This window comes from Engraulis encrasicolus, unplaced genomic scaffold (assembly GCF_034702125.1).
Source record: "Engraulis encrasicolus isolate BLACKSEA-1 unplaced genomic scaffold, IST_EnEncr_1.0 scaffold_61_np1212, whole genome shotgun sequence".
Lineage (NCBI taxonomy): Eukaryota > Metazoa > Chordata > Actinopteri > Clupeiformes > Engraulidae > Engraulis > Engraulis encrasicolus.
In genome coordinates, this window is record NW_026945939.1 from 129,198 (window position 1) to 154,945 (window position 25,748).

The window sequence follows — 25,748 nt, forward strand, 5'->3', positions numbered from 1 at the left end:
AGCCTCATGATTTTTCCCCCTTGTAGATACAAGTAGAAACACAACAACACAACATACAAATCTATAAATAGAAAGGAAACCCCATCAGTGTTTGACCAGAAGACCTCACAAGTCTGACAAATCATTTTGGGTGTCATTTTCAGAGCACTAGAACACCTTGTGGGATTGTCCACAGATTTTTATTTTATATTTTTCTTCATTCTCCATGAAGTCTTCTTTTTAAAAATGCCAATGAGACTTGTCTTATGTGATGTTTTCTTTTGTAATTTCCACCCTGAACATGGGCAAAATGCAAAAAGAGAGCAACATGATTTCGATAACATTTAATGTAAAGACTAAATAATCAAATGCAAATTTTGCCCAGACATGATCACCCGAGAGTCCCTGTGCAGGGGTGCAGGTATCCCTTTCAATTTAAATGATTTCAGGAGCGTTCAATGTGGGAGCAGGTTCACACACCAAAAGAGACAGTAGGTCAGGCACAAGGAGTCATGTTGTTACTTTTTTTGACCAGCAGATGGCAGCGGAAGAAACGCATAGAAAACATATTGCCCTCAATGTGCATGTTGCCCATGTTCAGGTTGGAAATTACAAAAGAAAACATCACATAAGACAAGTCTCATGTGCATTTTTAAAAAGAAGAATTCCTGGAGAATGAAGGAAAAAATGAAATAAAAATCTGTGGACAATCCCACAAGGGGTTCTGGAGCTCTGAAAATGACACCCAAAATGATTTGTCAGACTTGTGAGGTCTTCTGGTCAAAGACTAATGGGGTTTCCTTTCTATTTATAGATTTTTATGAGAGTGTTCCTACTTGTCTCTACAAGGGGGGAAAATCATGAGGCTATGTTGGGCACAAATATGTCTTCTGAAGGCCTAAACAGAGCACAGCCAAAAACGTCATGCTGTGTAGCGTAAGCACCTGGTCACGCTATGGCATTGTCGGTGGTTGGCCTGAGACACTCATGGCTCAACCTCTCATCCATGAATGATAGGGACAAAGCGGCGGTCATGGACCTCTCTGAGTCAGGCCTCTTTGGCTCTGCTTTGATAGATGCTATCCAGCAACAGTCCGAGGTGCTGGAGAAATGGCAGCCTGCATTCAAGGTTGTGGTCCTCCCCGTCAGGTAACTTATGCCAAACCCGCTCTGAATTACCAACAATGAGTCTCATATTTGGCGCCGGCGTCCCCTCAGCGACATGACATGACATGACATGATGCTTAGTTTAGTTTGTGTGTTGTTGAATTTGAGTGGTATATCAAGCTGCATTTTGCAGCTGACCAACAACTGATTGACCATACTGTTAAGTTTTATAAGGAAACTTTTGCCAGTCCTGTGTTCCAATCAATTGGGCCCTGGAATGTGGCATGTTTACTGTTACTTTGCTGATATCTGGAGAGCTCAGAGCGAGAGCCTCTGCTGTTGAAGGCCATTGTGCCAAGGCACAGTGTGCTCGCGCCTAACTTTCCAGATAGCAGACACATCTAGGCTGTGTGTTATCCTTAGCGATAGGTGTTTTTATGCTTCGTCACTACTGGAGACATGGAGACGACATCTTCCTTAACTAAGATCATACTTGCATACGTGTAACCTGCTGACATGAGGAAGACGGTATAAAAACCGTTGCCACCATTTTGTCAGTTGTCGATCGATTTGCCTGTCATTCGCCAGAGATAGGATGCTGCCTAGATAGTGAGACGCTGTGAGGCTTTGTCTCATTTTTATTTCTTTTTATACTTCTTTTACTTTTACTTCTTTTATTTTCTTCTTATTCTTTTTGTAATCTCACTTTTTCTATAATAAATTGTATCCTGATCGATCCTTTTAATTACGAAGTCAAGACTTATTTTATTTTTGTAAGTGAGTCAACTAAAACACAACGCAGAGCATTCATCCTTTAATTTTTATTGGAGAAGAGTATTCAGCCTTCAATTTTTGTTGGAGAAGAGAATTTTGGAACACCTCCAAAATCTAACAGTGTGTGTGTGTGTGTGTGTGTGTGCTCTTTATTAAAAAACAAAAACAAAAACACTAACCCCTCTTTGCAACTGCACTTGTTGTTCTGTATATTTCCTGTGCACTTTGTATTTGCTTGTGATGTTGGCTTGACTATGTCCTCTTTTGTAAGTCGATTTGGTTAAAAGTCTCTGCCAAATGCAATGTAAGGTAATGTAATGTAAAAGTGCTTTTCCAGAAACATGTCATAATTCATTTGTATGTAATGCTAATCTATCAAAGTTACATAGTTTACATTTCATTTATGTAATTTAACCCTATCCAGACTGGGGGGGGGGGCTAAAAGTGCCCGCAGCAACTTTGATGTTGTATAATTCCTGAACGACTTAAGCTATGACTACGAAACTTTGTGACTTTTCCTAACATTTAGTTGGCTACAGTTAGGTACCGAAAGATTAGGTTTATCAGTTTTGCCGTTGCCATGGCAACGGTTTTCTGACAGGTATGCCTGACCAAAAATCACTTAACCATTCCATGACGCCATATATTTTCATATTTTTTTGTTATTTCCATTAGCATCAGACAACTTTGTGAGCATTTAAGTGGTTTGAAGCATAAAATCATTAAAATTTAAGTGCATTACCTAAATTTGTTGGAAAATCCATTATGGCGAGATTTTGGGCATAATATGATAATGATGTCATAATGACGTCATAATACCAGATAATTACACAAAAATGATGTCATTCATAGATGTCCATATGTAGATCATCTCCCCCAAGTTTCGTAGTCATACTGTATTCCGTTCATGAGTTATGAGGGGGGGGTCAAAAGAGCCCCCCCCCAGGCCCAGGAATGCCAAAAAAGCCCAGTCTGAATAGGGTTAAATATTAATATGTATTATCAAGCACATGCATTTTTTCCTGCCAACTGAAATGAATGGAGGGAAAAAAAATGAGGCCTTCAATGAAAAGAACACGGTCCCTAAAGTCAAACATGGCAGAGTTTCCCTGATGTTTTGAGGTTGCTTTGCTGCCTCTGGCACTGGACTACTTGATGGAATTATGAAGTCTGAAGACCATCAACAAATTTTGCAGCATAATGTAGGAGTCCATCCCCGTGTAGCATAGAAAACCTATGGAGAGATCTCAAAATGGCAGTGTGGAGAAAGCACCCTTCAAATCACCTCAAGGATGGTCTAAAATTCCAGCAGAGTGTTGTAGGAAACTCATTGATGGTTATCAGAAGAGGCTGTTTGCGGTTATTTTGTCTAAAGGTTGTGCTACCAAGTATTAGGCTGAGGGTGTCAATACTTCTGTCTGGACCATTTTTTTGTAAAATGTATTTCATTTGAGTTTTTTTTTTCATTCTCTTTTGTGTTTTTTCATTGCAGGAGAAACAAATGAAGATATTAATAGCAAAGCATTTGTGATTGCAATCATTTTCTGGAAGAAATTGAGTATTATCTGACAGAATTGAAGGGGTGCCAATACTTTTGGCCAGCACTGTATATGCATGTGGTATCAGCTTTATGCTCTTCCACACACGCGCACACATGTGCACTTACAGTGGTCAAACACACACACTGTAAGAATAATTATAAATCCCTGCTTTAAAAATTGTTATCATCATCAGCAAAAATGTCTTTTGTACAGTCCTGTAGAAAGTCATGAGTTCAGAAGCAAGGTAAACTAGATTGCATTTCCTCACAGAAAATGCTGGAGTATGCTTGCCCGTGGGCAGCCGTGGCCTAGTGGTTAGAGAGTTGGTCTTTCAATCTAGGGGTTGCCGGTTCGAATCCCCCCTGACCTCTCCCTACACCTCCATCCATGGCTGAAGTGCCCTTGAGCAAGGCACCTAACCCCACATTGCTCCAGGGACTGTAACCAATACCCTGAAATAAATAATAGATGTAAGTCGCTTTGAACAAATGAAAACATCAGCTAAGTGAAATGTAATGTAATGTTATGTAATGTCTTGCATTCGTTGCCCTTCATGCATGCCTTGCCTTTCATGCATGAATTGCCCTTCATGCATACACATCATACAGTTAATCATCTGTACATGAGATAACTTCCTGTTTGGTATGTATCATATTGGCAAAAACACATTTTCACTAACTGTAGCGCCCCCCAGTGGCCGTATTGCACTGAATTCGGTAGGTACCCTCTGGGTGTACTGGAGATCATATGTGAGAAATTTCGTTAAAGGTACACTGTGCAGGAAATGGTCAAAAAAGGTACTACAGCTATGCTGCTCATTGAAACTGGGCTGCCTATTGCCAAAGTTAATCTTTACATGACAGTAATAAACAAATATTTTCTAGTATGGTCCAAGTAGAGTCAGTTTTACAGCTAAAAATGGTTATTTCTGGAAATTCAAAATGGCGGACCATGGAGAAGATCCCCCTTTTCATGTATGAAAAGTGCCATTTTTCCAGTCATAATGAATACTTAGAATTTGATGCTGGTGGTAAGTATTCATGAAAAAGGTAACATTAGTGAATCGGCAGCATGAATTCTGGAAATAAACAACTAAAAATCTCACACAGTGTCCCTTTAAGATCTGTCAAGGCGTTGCTGAGATATGAGCTAACTTCCTGTTTGGACGGTGCGTTTGTCTTTGTTGTCAAATTTGATTGGCTGCTGTGCGCCGGTGCTTTCAGCTATTGCTCTGTAAATTTCAGTATATGTGCAAAATAGTCCGATGGTGGTGTGATAAAAATTGTAGGACAAGCAGACAAAAATTGTGGGCGGAGCTTCATTTTTATTGATTTTTGAATATGTCAAAATGGCGGGAAATTCATGATTGTAAATATGACATCATAGTATGCGTTGGATTCGGCTTGACCCAAGGATTACGGCGATACCAAGCGTTTGATTAATTGAGGTCAATATGGGCCAATATGGTTAAAAACACATTTTTGCTTATTGTAGCGCCCCCTAGTGGCACATTTTAACGAAAACCACTATGTGACCTCTGGAGATAGTGCTGATTAGGTGTCTAAAAGTAAGTTCACATACAAGTAGCCGTTGCTAAGATATGAGCTCACTTCCTGTTTGGCGTCTTCGCCGCAAACTTTGATTGGCTCCTGTCTGGAGACGGTTTAATCAATCGTTCCAGGACCTTTAAGGTAAATGTATCTCAGTCCAAAGATGCCCTCATAAAATTTTCGTGACGATCGGTCGAAAAATGTGGGCAGGGCATCAATTTTATAGATTTTCACAAAATTCAAAATGGCGGAAAAACTGTCCAGGCGGAAAATGACGTCATATGGTGCATTGGATTCGGACCAATTCCGACCAACGGTTCAAAAGTTACAGCATGTTACAATTTGCAACTTTGACCTGCTGGTGGCGCTACAGAGTTTGAGGTAGCCCTGTGAAAAATACAAATCCAATCCGTCTTATCGAGCCGAACGTTTCGGTCTTTGAACGGATTTTCTATCTTGAGCGGTTCTTCAAAACAAATGGTCGTAGACGGAAGGAGAAAATTAAAAAGGGGAAACGGGTCGAATAACAATAGCATACTAATTATAGTTCAGAGGATGCTCTTTCAGAATGCTGACTTAACTGAAATTTTTAAATACTTGAGGATCTTGAAACCAGACAGCACGTGTGTGTGTGTGTGTGTGTGTGTGTGTGTGTGTGTGTGTGTGGTGTGTGTGTGTGTGTGTGTGTGTGTGTGTGTGTGTGTGTGTGTGTGTGTGTGTGTGCGCGAGCGTGCGTATGTGTGTGTGCGCGAGCGTGCGTATGTGTGTGTGCGCGAGCGTGCGTATGTGTGTGTGGTAGAAGCTTTCTGTGGGATGAGTGCAGAGCCAGCACTAACCATAAGCAGAGTATGCAGAGTGCTTGGGGCCTCAACGTACGTAACAGTGGACTTTCAATTAGTCGTAAAATGTGTGAAAACAAACTCCCTGGCAAAGTTAAACGAGCATTTTGAGTTGTTTTGCTGTCTGAGTTTTAACTACTTTCTCATGGCTCCCTCATGAACAAAATTCTTGTTTCTTCTTTCATTTCCACCTGTCACAACACAACCAGTTCCTCTTACTCAGGCCTGGACTGGGAGAACAAAATGGCCCGGGCATTTTTGGCCCAGACCGGCCCCTCATAATCAGCGGAGCACATCCGACTACTTATTGACCAAGCGGCCTATGCGAAAAGGCGCAATATTCATGCATGAATCTCTCTTTCAGCTACCAGATTTATTTAAAATGAATCTTAGTTTGGGCAGTGGTTTAGAAATGCAATAGATGACCACACTCACAGCAAAAGTAATCTAGGCCTACTCTACTGCTCTCTCTAACTCAACCTCATCCTGGCCTGGTTTGACTAGATGAGAAGAGGGAGATAGATTATTTATCACAATGTAGCCTATGCAGCACTTGCAAAATATTCAAATTAATATAGTATTCAGTGTATAGCCTACTCATAAATTGACCTAGATTAATGTTAAATTGAGGGTTTCTTCTAACAGGTGCATTAGAAGAGGGGTTAATTTCCTGTTATCAAAATGCATCTCTCATTGCATAAGGAAGCTACTTTAATAGCTTGAATGATGAAAGAAAATCAAGAACTGTAGCCACAATGTTTTAGTGTGTCAAATATGTTAAGAAAGCATTAACATAGACCTACTGAAGTTTCAAAATGAGCAGTGCTGAAAGTGGTAGGCTACATATAAAATAGTCTACAGATAAAACTGTATCAAAAGCTTATTCAAAAGAAATTCTTCAATCATTTATCATTTCTAATTGTCCTGGATAAAATAACAGCTGAGAGAGAGAGAGAGATGCTAGGTCTTTACCTACAGAATATGGTTTGATTGTGCTCCAAGAGGAGTTACAATTTAAAAAAAAAATGCGTTTGCCAAATCTTTTCCACACGCGAGACGCGACAACCGTTACACGACATAGCCTATGGACATTTTCACTGCGTGGTAAATGTGATTACGCAAACGATCGCTGAATATTTAGCGAGAGTAGGCACGAGTTTGACAGTCTTCGAAACGCATTTGGTACACGGAATGCTTTAGAACAACACCACTGGTGTTCCATTTAATGCTATACATTTGGCACACTGCCGTGGCTACTAGGCCTATATTGTTAATATTATTCACGTCAGTGGTTTGGTGTATGGAATGTTTGTCTTCTCAATTGCCTATGCATGAGTACTGCGACCGGTTCAAAGCACTCAAGCACACTTACAGATGGTGTAACTTCAATCTGCTCATTACCGTGCCATGCCGCGGCAGCGTACCGTGATCATTACACCTTGTGGCCATTCGGAATGCGGGGGGCAGTATAGCACTGCTTTTGCAGAGCAGCGTCTGCCTGTGTCTGTGGTCTGTTATTGCTTCCGTGCTTGCCCGTCCCCCAGTTTTAGTAGTAGTAGAAATACAGTCAGCAAATTGCACGTTTTATTTAGCATTGGGCATTTGATAGGGCATTTGATAATAACACAAGTGTGAGCCCTAAACAAGACCACAATGTGAATTTAAACTCGACTTTTTTCTGTCTTGCATTCACCGTCTCCCAATCCGTCCCTAACTTATTTCAGCACTATTCAAGCCAGGAACGGGTATCCTCAGGATACAGAGTTTGCATACCTACTACAATATGAACCGGTAAAGACAATTAAAACCGAGTCAATCAGACAGGAACACCATTGTAATTAAGTGTGTCCCGTAACGCCAGCATGAGAGAGATCGAATTTTAAATTTGGCGACGACATTGTGTTGCACGTAACATTGGGCATTTGATAATAACAGAAGTGTGCGCCCTAAACAAGACCATGTGAATTTAAACTCACTTTTTTCTGTCTTGCATTCACCGTCTCCCAATCCGTCCCTAACTTATTTCAGCACTATTCAAGCCAGGAACGGGTATCCTCAGGATACAGAGTTTGCATACCTACTACAATTTGAACCGGTAAAGACAATTAAAACCGAGTCAATCAGACAGGAACACCATTGTAATTAAGTGTGTCCCGTAACGCCAGCATGAGAGAGATCGAATTTTAAATTTGGCGACGACATTGTGTTGCACGTAACATTGGGCATTTGATAATAACAGAAGTGTGCGCCCTAAACAAGACCACCATGTGAATTTAAACTCGACTTTTTTTCTGTCTTGCATTCACCGTCTCCCAATCCGTCCCTAACTTATTTCAGCACTATTCAAGCCAGGAACGGGTATCCTCAGGATACAGAGTTTGCATACCTACTACAATTTGAACCGGTAAAGACAATTAAAACCGAGTCAATCAGACAGGAACACCATTGTAATTAAGTGTGTCCCGTAACGCCAGCATGAGAGAGATCGAATTTTAAATTTGGAGACGACATTGTGTTGCACGTAACATTGGGCATTTGATAATAACAGAAGTGTGCGCCCTAAACAAGACCACCATGTGAATTTAAACTCGACTTTTTTCTGTCTTTCATTCACCGTCTCCCAATCCGTCCCTAACTTATTTCGGCATTATTCAAGTCAGGAACGGGTAGGCTATCCTCAGGAGTTTGCATACCTACAATTTGAACCGGTAAAGACAATTAAAACCGACTCAATCAGACAGGAACACCATTGTAATTAAGTGTGTCCCGTAACGCCAGCATGAGAGAGATCGAATTTTAAATTTGGCGACGACATTGTGTTGCGCGTAACATTGGGCATTTGATAATAACACACGCGTGAGCCCTAAACAAGACCGCCAGTCGTTGTTTTGATTATTCTGCATTCATGCCAGGAACGGATTGTGAACACTTATGACTGCTTCTTTGGAGGCTGGATAACCTGTCACACCACGACGTGTCACAAAAGGCTGTGCACTGCCTTTTCTTTTTTAAAAACACAGCAGTCGTATTGTCACGGGGGTGACAAACTTGGACTAACTGTTATTCTCACTGATTGCAAATGTTTGCAGGTGCCAGTGGGAAGAGGGAGAAAGTGATTGGGTGTACGAGGTGGGTGTGGGCTTTTTGAATGCAGGTGGCAAGATGGCGAGGAGGATCCGGAGAAGGACAAGACGCACAGCTACCGCACGAGAGAAGGGTCGGAGAGACTACCGCGGCCGGGGGGCAGCCTTGGGAGGGGGGTGAGCTGCACGCCGGTATCCGGATGGGGCCAGGAGAAGATGGGGCACGCATTCGGTTCTTTGGACGACACAAGCAACAGACGACTACGAATGGCGCGGACGGCATATTGCCTGAACGAGGTTTGCGGCCAGAGTCACGAAGAGGTTGCGTTGGAAAGCTGGTGGTGGAGGACGCTCACCACCGAAGTTAAGTGCCACGCCTGGTCACCATAGCCTTCACCTTGAAGCCTCCCCGCTGTGTGCGCTGCCCCTGGCCCGCTCTGTCTGTCACTCACTCACTCTCTCACTCCCGGACCCAGCGAATGCACGATCGGAAAAGACTTTTTGCGCAGCGAGGATGGCCACCCCTACACCATCGTTTTATGTGTGCTGTGTTGGTTGCTGTGCTGCTCACGTGTGCTCCTTTAAATAAGTAGCTTATAGTTACTCGTGCTGTGTAGGCCTATTTTATTCACAATTGGTGATGGGAGTTAGCATCCCCCTGTGCGTTATTCATACGAATTCAGAGACTGGAAGCCTGTTTACCCTTCTCCTATCTCCACCAGCTGATCCGCCTCCACGTGCCCAGACGAGCCAGGTGGCCCCGCCCAACCTGTCGGAGGCTACGATGCGCACGGACCGAGTGAGAGGTTTGAGGTGCTGATCAGAGACATTGGACCATTAAGGACCCCGCGGACAGAGAACTGGTTACACATCCACACACACGCGCACACACACACACACACACATGCATACAGAACTATGTCTCCAAATAGAAAATAAATACTTGATTTAAATGACTTTGTTGTCTTGGTGTTTCCTGATGTGTACAATGCTCCTCGGGGTAGTTGGTATTAAGTGGGGGTGCCGCTGTCAAACGCGCACCCCCCACCTGTGACAGTATGATAAGTGTTTCCCAACCACTGTGCCGTGGCACACTAGTGCCGTGGGAAATTCTTTTTTTTTTTTGCTTAGGCCTAATTTTTTTGGGCAAACGTATTCATTAATAGGCCTAATTAGGCCTACTTCTATTGTTAAGGCGGCTACAGAGTATAATTTGTTTTCATTATTTCATAATTTTTGTTGGTGGGGATATAGGCTATAAGCCTAGGCTATATAGGCTATTTTTAATTAGGCTATTTGAATGATTCAACCAACCGCCCGAATTTAATTAAAATATTTGGCTATAGGCTACTTTCGATTGTGTTAATTCGATTCGATTGTGTGTGCTCTTCTTAACACTAGAACTACCACGGAGGGGTCAATTGACCTTTTTACCTAAAAGCCCCACAAGGGGGTCATTTGACCCTTTGGACCCCCTGCGGACACTCCTTTTGTTGTGGAAATGTGGCTGTTAGCAGCTCACAGCTGTCACTTGAGACACAGAATATGTGTGTGTGTGTGGATCATTTCCAATGCCTGTTGAGTGCTGTATCTCTGCATCTTCGTTCCTTGGAGAGGAGCTTCTTTCACCACAACATTTTTGAGGGAAATTAAGCAGTAGTCCACATGCACTGGTATTTATCCATCTAACAATTGCCAGGTTGCATTCACATGAGTCGTTATGGTCACATGGCATGGGAGATTCACACGTTACAGTTTTTCGATTGGTTTGGCTAATTTCTCGAAACTGAGATGACATTCTCAAAACAACACGGACAAATCCCCAAACCAACTTGCAATTTCCCAAAACAGAATGGCATTTTTCATTGCTTTCATCAGATATCAAATGCTTTGTACATGTCTCAAATGTTTAGTACATCTCTGCAGATGGATATGTATAAATACCCTTCAGTTGACACATTCAGCATACATTCAGCACATTTTCCAAATAAATTCACCTTGCTTATCTAAACGAATTAGACAATTCTCAGTCTAATGGTTGCCCTCTCCAAAACACGTCAGCATTATTTCATTGTGTAAGTCATCATATGCAAAGTGGTCTACGTAGTTCCCAAAACTGTCAAGGACATCATATTTTAAGAATTTCATTACATAGTAAATTCATGACAGTGTTCAACAGGTCAGATGGTATTGTAACTTTACTAGTTAGTAGAAAATAATTTTACAACCGTGTATACTACAGTTTCCATGTTATTTGGCTAATTTCATGACATTTTTTCAAACGACATTCTGTTTTGAACAATTGCTAGTTGCTTTGGCATTTATCCATGTTATCTCTGTTTTGAGAAATGAGCCAAACCCATGAGAAACCTGTGATATATGGGCATTACTTTCTGTATATGAATTTACAGTAAAGAAAGTTACTGATAAATGTCCTTGGTAAATTATCTGTGTTGTTTACACATAGTCGAAATCTGTTAGCTGAACGTAGATAAAACACCTAACCATTTTGACTGGCAGTGCTTACACAATGGCAAAGGGACAATGTATTTTGAGGGTACTGATGATATATGTGGGGAAGAAATTTAGTTTTGACACATGGGTAAACTGTTTTTGTGGTGATATGAGTGAGTGATGAGGATCCATGTAGTTATGCTGAACCATCCAGTTTATTTTGACAGAAGGACTAAATGAATGCAAATGAGCCAAAGCAATTGAGAAGGATCTATGCCATTTTGATGGTACTGACTATTTATATGTCAGACGGTTTAGTGCTGATGCAAGAATGAGGTGTTTTGGGAGGTATATGACATTTTGCTAGTTATCTGAACTGTTGTGCAGAAGTGTAAGAATGTTTGTCCAAATGACCCAATGGTTATAGGAATGTCATCTCAGTTTCAAGAAATGAGCCAAAACAATCGAGAAAAACTGTAATTCAACCATTATCTGGTTGCAGTCATATGATTCGTCATGATCACATGGGACATTCACACGTTCGTTCATTGATGACTTATATGAAGAAAATGTGCTGACATGTTTTCAGGACAACTATTACACTGAAAATCAACCAATTGGGATAGATCAGCAAGGTACATTCAGTTGAAAATTCTACTAAATGTAAGCTGATTGTGTTAACTGTAGGATACTTGTACATAACCATTTGCAAGGATGTACTAAATGATTGAGACATGTACAAAAGCATTTGAAATTTGATGAAAGCAATGATAAATGCCATTCTGTTGTGAGGAACTGCAAATTAGTTTTGGGATTTGTCCATGTTTTGAGATTGACATCTCAGTTTCAAGAAATGAGCCAAACCAATGGAGAAAAACGGTAACAAACTGTCCGCCAAACTGTGCTATCTGTCTTTATTGCTGATATCTTCATGCAAGTTGCTATTTACCTGTGGTGACTGATTTTGGAGGCTGACAGCCCTTGGGAAGAAGCTGTCTGTCCCTCTGTCTTGGCTGTTAGCACTGTAAGGTGTGACCCCCTCACCCCTCACCCCACACACGGCCCCTAACAGCCTCATTACCATAACAAAATGAGTGATTAGTGTATTAGGTAAAAGCCACCGGGTCAAATGACCCCTCTCTGGTACTTCTAGGTAGGCAGAAAAATCCTGGTAGTTCTAGTGTTAAAACCTGATTTTAATATGGCAACCAGCATAGGCCCTACACATTGTGAGGGACTAAACAAGTGCGTCCAATGCGAATATTCCCTCTTGTGTTGTTGGGGGGGGGGGAGAGAGAGAGCTCTTTTGTGTGCGTGTGGGGGTTTAATCACCCCCTCCCCCACAGACAAACATTCATACCGTCACACAGTTGAAGACTGTAGTCAGTTGACATCTACGTATGTAAGCGCCCCTCCAAGCGTCTGCCTGTATCTGTTTGTGCTTCCGTGCTTGTCCATCCCCCCAGTTTTAGTAGTAGTAGAAATACAGTCAGCAATTTACATGTTTTATTTAGCATTGGGCATTTGATAGGGCATTTGATAATAACACAAGTGTGAGCCCTAAACAAGACCACCATGTGAATTTAAACCCGACTTTTTTCTTGTCTTTCATTCACCATCTCCCAATCCAGTTTGCATAGGCCTACCTACAATTTGAACCGGTAAAGACAATTAAAACCGAGTCAATCAGACAGGAACACCATTGTAATTAAGTGTGTCCCGTAACGCCAGCATGAGAGAGATCGAATTTTAAATTTGGCGACGACATTCTATTGCACGTAACATAACACACGCGTGAGCCCTAAACAAGTGTTTTGATTTTATTATTCTGCATTCATGTCAGGAACGGATATCCTCAGGATACAGACTAGGCCTATTATTATTATTATTAGTGCTTGTGAACACTTGTGAACTATGACTCCTTCTTCGGAGGCTGGATAACCTGTCACACCACGAGCTCTTTTGTGTCCGTGTGGGGGTTTAATCACCCCCTCCCCCACAGACAAACATTCATAGCGTCAGTTGACATTTATGTAAGCGCCCCTCCAAGCCGTGTGAGTTTGACAGTTTGCAGCCAAGAGGTTTTTTCACGAGAGCGCGCGCACACACACACACACACACACACACACACACACACACACACACACACACACACACACACACACACACACACACACACACACACACACACACGAGAGATGCAAGGCAGAGTATGGATATTGTTTCAAAAGTTTGAATGTTTATTTGTTGTGAAGATCTATGATCGAAACGTTGCTCCCAATAAATTAAGTCTTTTGCAAGCAGTGTCCTTTCCCGCTCCTACATGTGACAGTTTTTTGATCTGGCACCTGCTGATGCTTTTTTGCTGGATGTGCGCACTTTCCACTACACAAATAGCAATAAAAACATAGATCAATAAAAAGGCGTTCAAAAAATCAAACTATGCCTAAAAATAAATCCTTACAAAGTCTTTTAAGTGTCCAGGTGTAGGCCTAGCCTACCCTACTTCAATGTCCTTACTCCCGTGTCCATACAGTAAATCCCATGGTGCAAAAAGTGCAGTTGGCTAGTGACTCAACAAGGGTGGCAGCAACGCAGTCTGGTCTTGATTCAGAATTCACTCAGGACAAAGGCGGCATTCAAAAAAATCTAAGTAGGCTATGCCTAAAAATAAATCCTTACAAAGTATTTTAAGTGTCCAGTCACCTGTATAGGCCTACAGTCATCGACCAAATCATCGATCTAGGTGGTGAGCCCACTGATAGGTGAAGGGAAACAGCGCACTACTGCACAAACAACAGACCGAGTCGCAGGAGACACAGCGAAAGGGACGGAACGCAATTCTGGTTAAGCCGGGCAGAAAGGATGTTTTCTGCTGTCTTTATCTGCAGTGTAGCCTACATTAGGCAACTTGTAAAGGCTGCTGTATAGGCATTGTCTACTAAAACTCTGTAGGCCTACTTGTAAAATAAATTTTCACTCTTACTGAAAGTTTAGCCTACGTTTATTTGTTTATACACAGAATTAAAAATCAATACAATAAAAACAATATGAGGTAATAAAAGAGTATGACGTGTGTGGATCCGTTTTTTTTGTTCAACATTGTTCAACATTGTCATAAGATGGTGCGGAGAACCAAAGACCACAAATAGACGCTAACCAGACATGGATACCAAATTATTTCTATTTATTTATTAGGCCTATATTTTTAGGCTTAAACATATGTTAGATTTCAAAAAACATTTAGAAGGCAAGGGAGCACACGTCCAACTATTATTTATTGATTTCTCCTCTGCCTTCAATACGATTCAGCCTCATGTTTTAATTGAAAGACTTCTGGAGCAATTTAAACTGAGCAGGAATCTCTTGGGCTGGGTGCTGCATTTTTTAACTGACAGGACACAAAGAGTGCGGGTCAATGGAGTGCTATCTGACCAGATCTCTACCTCCACGGGCTCGCCTCAAGGTTGTGTTCTGTCCCCCCTTTTGTTTATCCTCTACACCAATATGTGTCGCAGTAGCCAGGAGGACCGATATATTCTGAAATATGCAGATGACTCAGTTATTGTCAGTCTGTTAAAGGACAAGGACACGGGTCATGGTCCAATTGTTCAGGAGTTTGTAGATTGGTGTGAGCAGTCCTTTCTACAACTGAATATTTCTAAAACAAAAAACATGTATGTGGACTTTAGAAAACACGCCACTAATAAAGAACCAACTACCATAAAAGGTCAGGTAGTAGTAGTAGTGGAATGTGTAGACAATTATAAATATCTTGGGACCACAATCGACCGTAAGCTCACCTTTGTGGCACACTGTGAATCTGGGTATAAAAAGGCGAACCAGCGCCTACATTGCCTAAGGAAGCTGTCATCCTTCCATATAGATAAAAAGCTGCTAACCATGTTTTACAGATGTTTTATTGAGTCAATTCTGTCCTTTAGCCTTGTGTCATGGTTCAGCAACTTACCCCTCAAAAACAGAAATTCCCTTAATCAGATTGTGAAGTGGGCTGGTAAATTAATTGGAGAATCACAGCTCAACATGGAGTCTCTCTACAGTAGGCAGTTGCAGAGACTGGCGGGGTCTATCTTAAATGATACATCCCACCCACTATATGGTGAATTTCAGCCTCTCCCCTCAGGTCGTAGGTTCCTAATGCCGGCCTGCAAAACTAAGAGGTATAGATGCAGTTTTATCCCTTCTGCTATTAAAACACTGAATAGCACATGAGTCCAACATTTTAAGGTTTTCCCCTGTTTTTATATACATATCCCTATACTGCACGGTGTTGCCATATGGCAACATACCATTGTTTTGCCATTTCCTGGTATTTAAATATAAATAATAGACACTGATTGGTTTTCATATTGAAACTGTGGCCTTGTTTTATCCAATTATGTGGTTTGTTGACATCACATGACACCACACACTACCCCAGGCTCGCTCTTTCCCTCACTGTGCATGAATGTGTCTCCTTGACAGATTGCTCTGGCATTAGCCACGATTTTTCACACTTTTTGCAATATTTACAAAATTTAAAAAAATATTGGGATGATCTATAGTTAGTCATGATCTGTTTTCACCATTTGTTTTGTTTTCAACTAAAAATTATTTCCTTTTTATGTTGAAAAATAGGTATGTTGCCATACGGCAACATTGTGCGGTAATGGAACAAGACGGTCAATAGGGAAAGTGTATTGATACAAATACCCAATTCTAATTGATTGATTAATTTATTAATTTATTGATTGAATGATTGATAACTGATAATATTTATAATTAGTGTAAATGGCAGTCTGTAATGAACATTAAAAATGTTATAATAGGTGTACAGAACTGTTTTATGAGCTTTCACTCTGAGTACATGCAGAAAAGCGAACAAGGCCTATGCAGCTTCCCCAGACTGCCAAAGGTATACCACAAAAATCCCCAAACCCCAGATTAGAGCATGAAGCTACTGTCATCTTGACCATTTTAAGCCTCCAAAATGTTTTGACTTCATTTGTCTGTTATAAATAGGCTAATTAGCACACAACGTTTGTGCAAATCTGTCAACCCGATCAAAAAATGTTGTACAAAGTCAACCATTTTGAAAGTCAGCCATTTTAAAAGCATAATATCCAAATTTCAAACAGCTCATAAACCAATTTTATTATTAACACACAAGAATTACTGCAAATCCAAGCACCCATTGAAAAATTGTGGCGTAAACAAAAGGTAGGCCGCCTCGAAAGATTGCCAACTTCAAAGTCAGCCATCTTGAAAGTCAGCTATCTTGAAAGCACTGGCCTCACAATTTTACATGGCTTATTTACTCATTATAGAGTGTTATCACACAAGGTTTAGTGTAAATCCAAGCATCCATTCAAAAGTTATGACAAATAAACTGTCAGTTATGTTGAATGCCTGGCCCGCAAATCGGCCATCTTGGATGTCGGCCATCTTGAAAGTGTTGGCTTCCGAAATTAAATCAGTTCATGTACATATTATAGACAGTTACCATACACATTTTTGTGCAAATCTATGCACAGATATTGTGTTAATACCTAATATATTCATTGGTGGTTGGTCAACGTAATACCACTGAAATACTGTTTTTCGTGGATATAATAAACAGTATTCATTTGTTCTCTCAATGGCAAAAATGTGTTAAATAACTCCCTCGAACTTGTGGGTAAACTGTCAATGTTTTTCTGAGAAAAAACAATTACATTCCTATAAAATAATCCATAATGTTGTATGACCCTTGTTTGGTCTTGGAGTAAAAATGTACACTGGATCCTTTCCGTAACTGCACAATGTTGCCATATGGCAACAAACCTAAAAGTACCCCCCAAAAAAACTTTTTTTTGAAAAAAATTGCAAATATGTCTTAAGAAGTTCATTTTATGTGACAAAAACCACAGCAAGATTTTTTTCCATGATGGGATAATAATGCGTGCAGTATAGGGATATATACATATTTATTGTTTATTATTCTTCTTCATATCCTGGTTTGGAGCACTTGTCTGCTGTCTGTCATGTTTTTGTTTTGTTGTCCTTGTTTTGCTTTGTTATTGTCCTTTGTCACTGTCATTAGTAGCCTATTGGGCTGTTGGTGCAAGTTTTTTGTGTGTCAGTACTTTTGTGTGTCAGTACTTTCTGTGTAAGCTTTTGCTACTTTTGCCTGCAACCAAATCTACCTTCGGGTACAAATAAAGTTACCTTACCTTACCTTACCTTACCTTATGTTAGACTACTAAATATTGAAAGAAGGAAAAGAAAAGACAGACACGTCGAGGCTACTGGTCGCCTATTACAGCAAATCGAACATGCGCTTTATGCACACATAGCAATAAAGTAGTAAAAGGAATTCAACTTCGGAGCGCAGTGGGTTTCGTGGGTCCGGGGGGATGGTGATGGCACGTTTGGTGTCTTTCCACCACCCCTGCACGGAGAGTGCATGGATGGAAAGCATATCCATAAAGCATCTGCATTCCTTCAGGAAGAATTAGGCTACAAAGAGCTGGTTACAATTTCAGTAGGCTATTATTTCCATAAAGGAATCGAATAATTGTCATAACAAATGTTGCGGTTTCAGTCAAATAGCTCATATTAAGTGGAGGACGAGTAATATTTCATAAGCATATTTTAGTTCATATATTATGTAATTCATTCTGCAAAAATGAGTATATTTTTCTCTCAAAAAATGACATTGGTTTCAATGAGGGCACTCTTGTTCTGGCAGGGACTCGCTTTTCGGCACGACAGTCACATTCAGGCTACCACAATAAGATGAGCACAAAAATGAGTACGCGCCTTTCAATGGGCGGCTAAATATGCCTGTTGCATAGCGTAATTATTCACACATCACGTCAACTTCAAGTCACAAATTAGTAGTCCCTTGCAGTTGACCTATGTCAAATTAACGTCCTCTCCTAGCCTATATGAACACGCGGGTGTGTGTGTGAGTGAGTGAATGAGAGAGAGAGAGAGAGAGAGAGAGAGAGAGAGAGAGAGAGAGAGAGAGAGAGAGAGAGAGAGAGAGAGAATCCCTGGCTGCGCAGACATTGTTTAGTTTAAAAATGTTTTGGCATAGGCATACTTTTTGGGCATAATTTAATGGCATAGGCCTACACTACACTCAGTGCATTGATTAGTCATAGCAAACAGCAAAAAATGCAGGTGGGGATGTGACATCTGACACGTGACATCTGTTCTGTTGGTTATGGCTCCGCATGTGTGCGCCTGTACCCCGACAGTTGCTTACACTTAATTTGAGCACGAAAACAGCAATATCAATCGCTTGCTAATTTTTTGCCAATGTGACAACATTAAATTCATTACGGAAGTGTAGGTTAGGTTATCGCCCCAGCTGTTGGCGATGTAAGATAAATAGCCAACGCTTAAACGCTCAAACGCGGCGCTGTAGGTTACTGCGGTGAGGTTTAGGCCCCCTATTGCACTCTCCGTAATTTTTACCAAACGAAAAAAGTATCCACATCCAGAAAACAAGTTTGAAGTTGCAATATTAGACGTTTCAAATCTTGCGATGCGAGAATCGGTATAGGGGCTTGTGGCTACACTCAATTTAGGTCTACACATAGAGCTTGCACATTAATGGCAATTCATCCGATCATCATAAAAAAAGAAAAGAGAATTCATTAGGCTATTTATTCTTTTTATGACTCTTCCTACTTCCTGGAGCTGTTCTCACACAATTTAATTAGGCATGTCGTTATCCGCTGAATCGGTGCGTGCTGGTGAATATGAGCATATTAATATGCCGTCAACATCGTCTAAAATATTCCATATGGTAATAAATGTTGCCAACACATTTGCGCTTCTTCACCACTCTGTGCTATGGTTATCTGATATGAACAAGAGAGAGAGAGAGAGAGAGTGAGAGAGAGAAAGAGAGTGTGTGTGTATGTGTATGTGTATGTGTGTGCAATGCCGGGGTGGACATTAAAGTGATCGGGAGTTTTCCCGGCCCAAACCATCGACGTGGCCCACGGCGACAACTAATTTTAACTTTTTTTTTTTGGTCACTTCTTGTGTCTTATTCTTGCACTAATATCAATTAAGTTGCAACCGCCAGCTGCATCATAGTGGATTAAATAGGTCCAAAGCCCCTTCCTAGAAATTCTGTGGTTCTACTACCATGTAAGCAGCATAATTCCCCCGACCCCTCCCACGTGTTTCAGAAGGTTTGGCCCAAAGCTCGTCTTTTTAAATCACACTGGCGCGAAACAGAGCGTCAGTGATGGAAAGCAGAAAGAGGGCTAAAATAAAAAAAGAAAGGCAGTGGCAGCCAAATGTGCCAAATTAACTGACATCTTCTCAAGACAAACTGGTAGGTTACTGAAAGAGAGATAATTGGCCTGGTTGTGAATTTTATCATAGGTTATCATATAGCCTAACGTGGCGAGCGTTTGCAACTGTCACAACTGTCAACTTTTAAAAATGTCACAATGTAGGCTATAGGATTATCTATGCTTTAAAGTGCATTCCTTCCGTAGAAGAACCGAAAACTTGCCAGTTAACCATTTTGATGAACAGATTCCCAAACGCTTCATCACGCTTTATTTGTAGCCTACCACCAGCGCGCACAGGTTGACGCAATAGACAGTCTATTAGACTCTGGCCAAATAGGCTATAACGTGGCGATGTTTGCGATGTCAAATCAACTGTCAACTTACTGTCAGCTTTTAAAATGTCACAATGTAGGCTTTATGGCCTATGCTATGGTTGAAGTGTATTCCTATTTTCATAGAAGAACCGAAAACTTGTTGCTTTACATTAGGCTAGGCCTACATTCCATTTGATGAAGAGAGTTGCCAAACGCTTCATCACGCATTACCTTGCATTACCACCTGCGAGCACTATCAGTTATTATTATATGGTTGTGACGTCATCTGTCGAATGCTCCATTCATTTCAACGGGGCTCCCCAACGTTCGGACGTCTGTTATTTTTCAATAACGGACGGGTTGGTCTATAACAGACCGCTGTCAATGGCAACAAGACTTTTCACTGCTAAAGCGACTTTTCATCAAGACTCTAATCAGCTGCTGTGATAGACAGCACTTGTCCTGGCTACCGCTGTCAATGGCAACAAGACGTTCACTGCTAAAGCCACTGGCTTGTATACAAGTCAGTGGCTAAAGCGAATGTTTCATATCACTCCGCAGGGGGTCCGGTCTTTTGTCACTCTAATCAGCTGCTGTGATAGACAACACCTGTTGTCCTGGCTAGCCTACCTAGCTGTTGCCTAGCGGTGTTCCACAGCGGCACTGTTTTGTTTTGCGCAGCAACAATCTTAACATTAAATAGGTCTAAAGAAATGACCCCGCATGTGTGAATCATTTAAGTATATCCATATAATAAGCGGGTTAACTTTCGGCGAGTCGGTCGCTTTGTGGAATAGCAGCTCCGCTCCGCGTCGGGGTCTAAAGATTCTCTCTGTCGTGCTGCTATTCCACGGTAGCGACCTTCTCGCCGAACGTTAACCCTTACTTAACGCAATAGATAGGCCTATATTAAACAGGGGCTATTACATTTATTGTTAAATACTATTTGTTATTAAATACACGTCAAACATGCTGTTTAAATCATTTATAAGTGCTGTATACCAATATTGCTCTTGGTTCGCGCGCACGGGGACAGTTTAGTTGTCTTTCTAAAAAATAATTACTGGAGAGTTTGCACGTTCTATCTGCGGAATCAGCATCGTGAAAGCCCTCAGCGAATGACCATTCATTGTAATGTGAGACCCCCTTCATGCCCGCGGGAATCTATTCTATTTTCAAGTTGCAATGCCACAAATAGGCTACATGCAGACACGTTCGCCTACATCCCGTGCTTGCAGTGAATATCCTCAAGGAAAGGAATCCTTACATTCGCTGTTTTTGGTAAACAGTTTCAAAGTCGCCGTCATGCTTAGCTCCTCTGCAACTGTAGCCTATTTCGTCTCGCTGTTATAGTGCAGCATTTCTACCGGTGCGTAAACATCAACTCAATATGAAATGTCTTCTTTAGCCTATGGAATGCTTTCTAGCATCAGCACAGCAGATGATCCAGATGAGGGCAGGAGTAGGCCTACTGAAGGGCCAGGTAGCCTAGAGGAAGAGAGTCAGTCAAAATAGATGTTTATGATGATAGGCCTATAAAATAGGCCTATGGCACAGTCTACAGAAGAAAACCATGATATGTGTAGATTAAAACGTGTAGATGATTTAACAAAGCCACAATTAAATAAGTAACAAATAGGCTAAGTGAATGAAAGGATAGGCTGTATGCAGAATGCAGTAGGCATGGAGCCCAGGACCACTGTGGAAACAGGTAAGGATTTAAGATGAACTAATTGATGAAAATGCATCACAATGAGACCAAATGAAACAGGCAACCACTGTTTAATCAATAATTGTCTATGAAGCCTACATTACTTTTTGATTGTTAATTCAAATAGTTAGGTCTACATTTAATTTAATTGTTACATTTAATAATAGGGAATAGTGATAGGGAAGTCAGCGATAGGGAAGTCAGATGTTAAGAGGGAGGCGTGCATTTTGTCCTCCGTATCAGAGTGGCCTGAATTTGAATTAAATTCCCGGACTGAGAAAAGGGTCCACTCCGGGCCTGTGTGTGCGTGCCCGTGTGTGCGTGTGAGTGAATGTGTATTGAGAGAGAAAGAGAGAGAGAGAGATATCATATATATATATATATATATATATATATATATACAGTTTTTTTTAAATCCTTCTGGATTATGGGTTATTGGGTCATTGATCTCTCAATACAAACCTGAACATGCGCTACCAAGTACAGCAAGCGCTGTATAGCGAGCGCTCCCAAGTGCCACCCGGCGGTTGTTTGGGTACACTGCAGCTAGGCCCGGTACGTACCGAGGTGGATGACGTGGCATTACCTCGGTAAAGGGTGTGCATTGTAGGGGACCGACTGTATGGTGGTGGAAATTAATGGCCTATTTAATATAAATGTTTAATGCTGAAGTGAGAGTTGGGGAGAGGCATGGAGTATCCTAAAGTTTGAAAGAACAGATCTTGACTTGACTCATACCTGTCAGGGCTCGTAGAGGCTACTACTGCCGCTTTCCCCCTGCTGTCTCCTAGCGTGCTCCTTCACTTCCAACATGCAGAAGTTGTTGTCCCTCTCCTGCTGCTACAACACAACGGGTGCATCCCAATATGTGTCCTTGCCTCCTCCACTTGTGCTTGTCTCCTCGTCCCGCCTCCTGGCCCCTCCTCTGTGGAGAAAACGATAAAGTTTCCCAGCTGTCAGCCTCGCCACAACAACTTTTGAGGGACTGTTTTTCATTCACCATCCCAATTGCAAATGAGAAAATGACTTTACAATTGAGCTTTTGCAAGATATTGAAATATAATGCTGTTGTCAGTGATGTCATCATGACGAGAAGCAAGTGGAGGAGGCAAGTGGAGGAGGCAAGGTCACATATTGGGATGCACCCTACATGCGCAAGTTTTTTTTATCCCTTTTCCGCAAGCTTTTCCACACCACCTTTTAGTTTTCGTCTCTCCATTGCTTGTGTCTCAAATTTGCGCGCGTAATGCAGGGTAGGGGTGGGGCCGCAATGAATAGTTAAGTCCGACTCAGATGCACCAGTGGGACACCCCCTCCCTCTACCCCCTTTATGTGTCGGCTGATGTCATTGGAGGAGGGCCGAGGGTCGTCAGCACGAAATTGTGGGCCGCCGGTCACATTTTATTAACCCTCTGAGGTCTAAGGCCTTTCAGAGGCTTTTAGGCTGCTTGCACCACCCTGACATTTTCAAGTATTTTCAGCTAACAGTAAGCATCTATGCAAAAGTGGAATATATGGTTGTATTGTGAAAAGCCTGACAAGAAATAATCTGAAAAAAAATTGGATGTCATACAAACATGTTTTATTTAAATTGAGTATAAACACAACTGTACAAAAAAACAGGTTTCAGACGTCTTCAAAAAGTTCAAGAAAACACACAATAAATATATCTAGCCAAGACTTTTGAACAGAGGTGTCAATCCCGGGTTCAGAAAGTAAAAACCCTGCCACAAATTGGATCCAACCATCTCCGAATCACCTGATAATTGAGCACTCAAGACAGGTTGACCAGCTGCTTACTGGAGTCACCTGTGTTGGAAGGAAACTCTGGCAGGGTTTTTACTTTCTGGACCCGGAATTGACACCTCTGCTTTTGAAGTTTGAATCTTGTAAACAAATGTGTTGGCAGCATAAAAGTGAAAAAGGCATTTAGAAATGTTTTGTTGTTTTCAAAAAAAATGCAAAAAAGAATGACTATGTCACTGCCACTGCCTGTCTCATTTGAATACTAATGAGATAGGTGTGAAAAACCTCTAATGGCCCACACCCCCCTGTCAATCCCCATGTGCTCTGATAGCCCCAACCCCCCTGTCACTCTACGTCTGCTGTGTTTACCCTACCTGAAAGGGGCGTGTTGTCACCTCTGAATAGCCACTCAAGCACCGGTACTTTACATGTGAATAGCTATAGGTGTGGCTGCTACAGGCAGAGAGTACAGAATATGCAAAGATTTCTTTTCACTTTCTTTAAATTGGGCCAGCTATATAATTTATTTAATATATATATATTTGAAATCTGGAAGGTCTGAGGTTTCTAATGGTGTAACTTATGTGTTTCAATGACAACAACTCACAGAGTTACAGATTTGTTTTTGGAGACATGTCAAATTGCCCTCTCAAGGGCACTTAGACCTCAATGGGTTAAAAACATTAATAACAATTATTTTTAAAAACCGACATCACCGGCCCTCTAGGGGCGTCGGCCCACCGGGATTTTGCCCAGTTTGCCAGATTGCCAGTCCAGCCCTGCTCTTACTGACATCTGACTCGTGACCTGACTGCCCTGTTAGACAACAAAGCTGGCTTCACCTGATAAGATTAGTAAGCCCTCTGGCGCAAAGAGCAGATGAACAAGAAGAAAACATCTACATAAAAGGTTAGTCTTCCATAATTTAATCAGTCTTTATTTCAAGTAAGTATTAAACAAATTCAACCAAAAGCTAACGTTATAGGAGATTTAAAACGTCAAGTGTTTTCACTGAGTAGCCTGTCATATGTCAGAAAATGTTGGGACAGCTTGCCAAATGGGCAAATATCAACCATGAAAACAACAATGATGCTACATCAGCGCTTCTGTGTGAAATAAATAATGTGTTTCTCCAACGTTAAAGTGACACGTAATGGATATTTTTGGCACACCATAGCCAAAAAGACTGATGGGTGTTAACATTTATAGCAGGTAGCATGCCATCCATTTGTGTTGGTAGGCCTCAGCTATGTCACAAAGCTCGTCCGTTGATGTCTGTCTGGTTCGCAAGTGCCACCTTTACAAAATTACAACCAAATATGTAGTTTCTAGGTAAGGTGGTCTGTCTGGCAATTATTTTGTTGTATTTTTAGTACACATTTACAATGGAACAAACATACATTAATAACTATCTAGAAGAGCAGATTTGACTTCAATAAACTCAATAAATGTCAATAAACTTAAGCGAAAAGGGTATGTCTCATGTCATCTGTTATAATACTTGTAGCCATGCTCTATGTGGCTGCCAGCAGAACATGACAGTATACCATTCATAATGAAGAGTTCTGGGTTGTAGTTTCCCTTGGCAGCCAGCCAGCTGTTATCCATTGTCAGTTAAAATGACGTTTTTTCTTCTCTTCCCTATTCCTCAGGCTCTCAGAGCTACACTACATGTACAGTAGGCCTATGTTTATGTGTTGCTAAGGATCAAGTGCCTGTCTGACATGAAATCGGTTCCAAATTAATGCATGCCCTGTTGCGTGGCATTGTACAGTATTTGCACTATATGTGTGCCTGGAAGAAGAAAGATCATATATTCTGAGAATACGTATATGTTTCTAATTGGTTTTGACTTCAAGAGTTGAACTTACAATGAGAAAGTTTAACTTAAGACTAAAATGAATAATAAGTAAGGGTTAACGTTCGGCGAGAAGGTCGCTACTGTGGAATAGCAGCACGACAGAGAGAATCTTTAGACCCCGACGCGGAGCGGACTATTCATGTAAATTGCTTTAAATGAACACTTACCCACTTCAGTCCATGTGTTTGTGCTGGATTCAGAGCGTTTAAGTTAATAATAATGAGGTCCAAGCGGTCACCAGTGACCGGATTTGACACATCTATAACTCTGTCAGTTTTGGTCATGTTTTAAATGGTTAAACTTGTTTCTATGTTGTGAAAACGTAATGTGTAATAAATCTAGACTTTAAATAAGTATAAATAAATAAGTATACATTTTGAGTCAAATGTCACATTTGTACTATGGTGTCACTGTCACAAGCCTGGTTCTCCATATTAAAACTTTTTAAAATAAATAATCAAAGTTCAATAATTTTTCTAAACAACGCTG

The 25,748-nt window shown here is 41.1% G+C and overlaps 1 protein-coding gene across 1 annotated transcript in view; it reads left to right on the top strand.

Annotated features, from left to right (window-relative positions):
• Positions 1 to 934: 934 nt before the first annotated feature.
• The window catches only part of LOC134444598 (NACHT, LRR and PYD domains-containing protein 3-like), a 71,101-nt gene continuing 46,287 nt past the window's right edge, over positions 935 to 25,748 (top strand). Inside the window, exon 1 of the mRNA XM_063193857.1 lies at positions 935 to 1,128. Within this exon, the coding sequence (XP_063049927.1) occupies positions 935 to 1,128 (194 nt within the window). The remainder of the gene's footprint in view (positions 1,129 to 25,748) is intronic.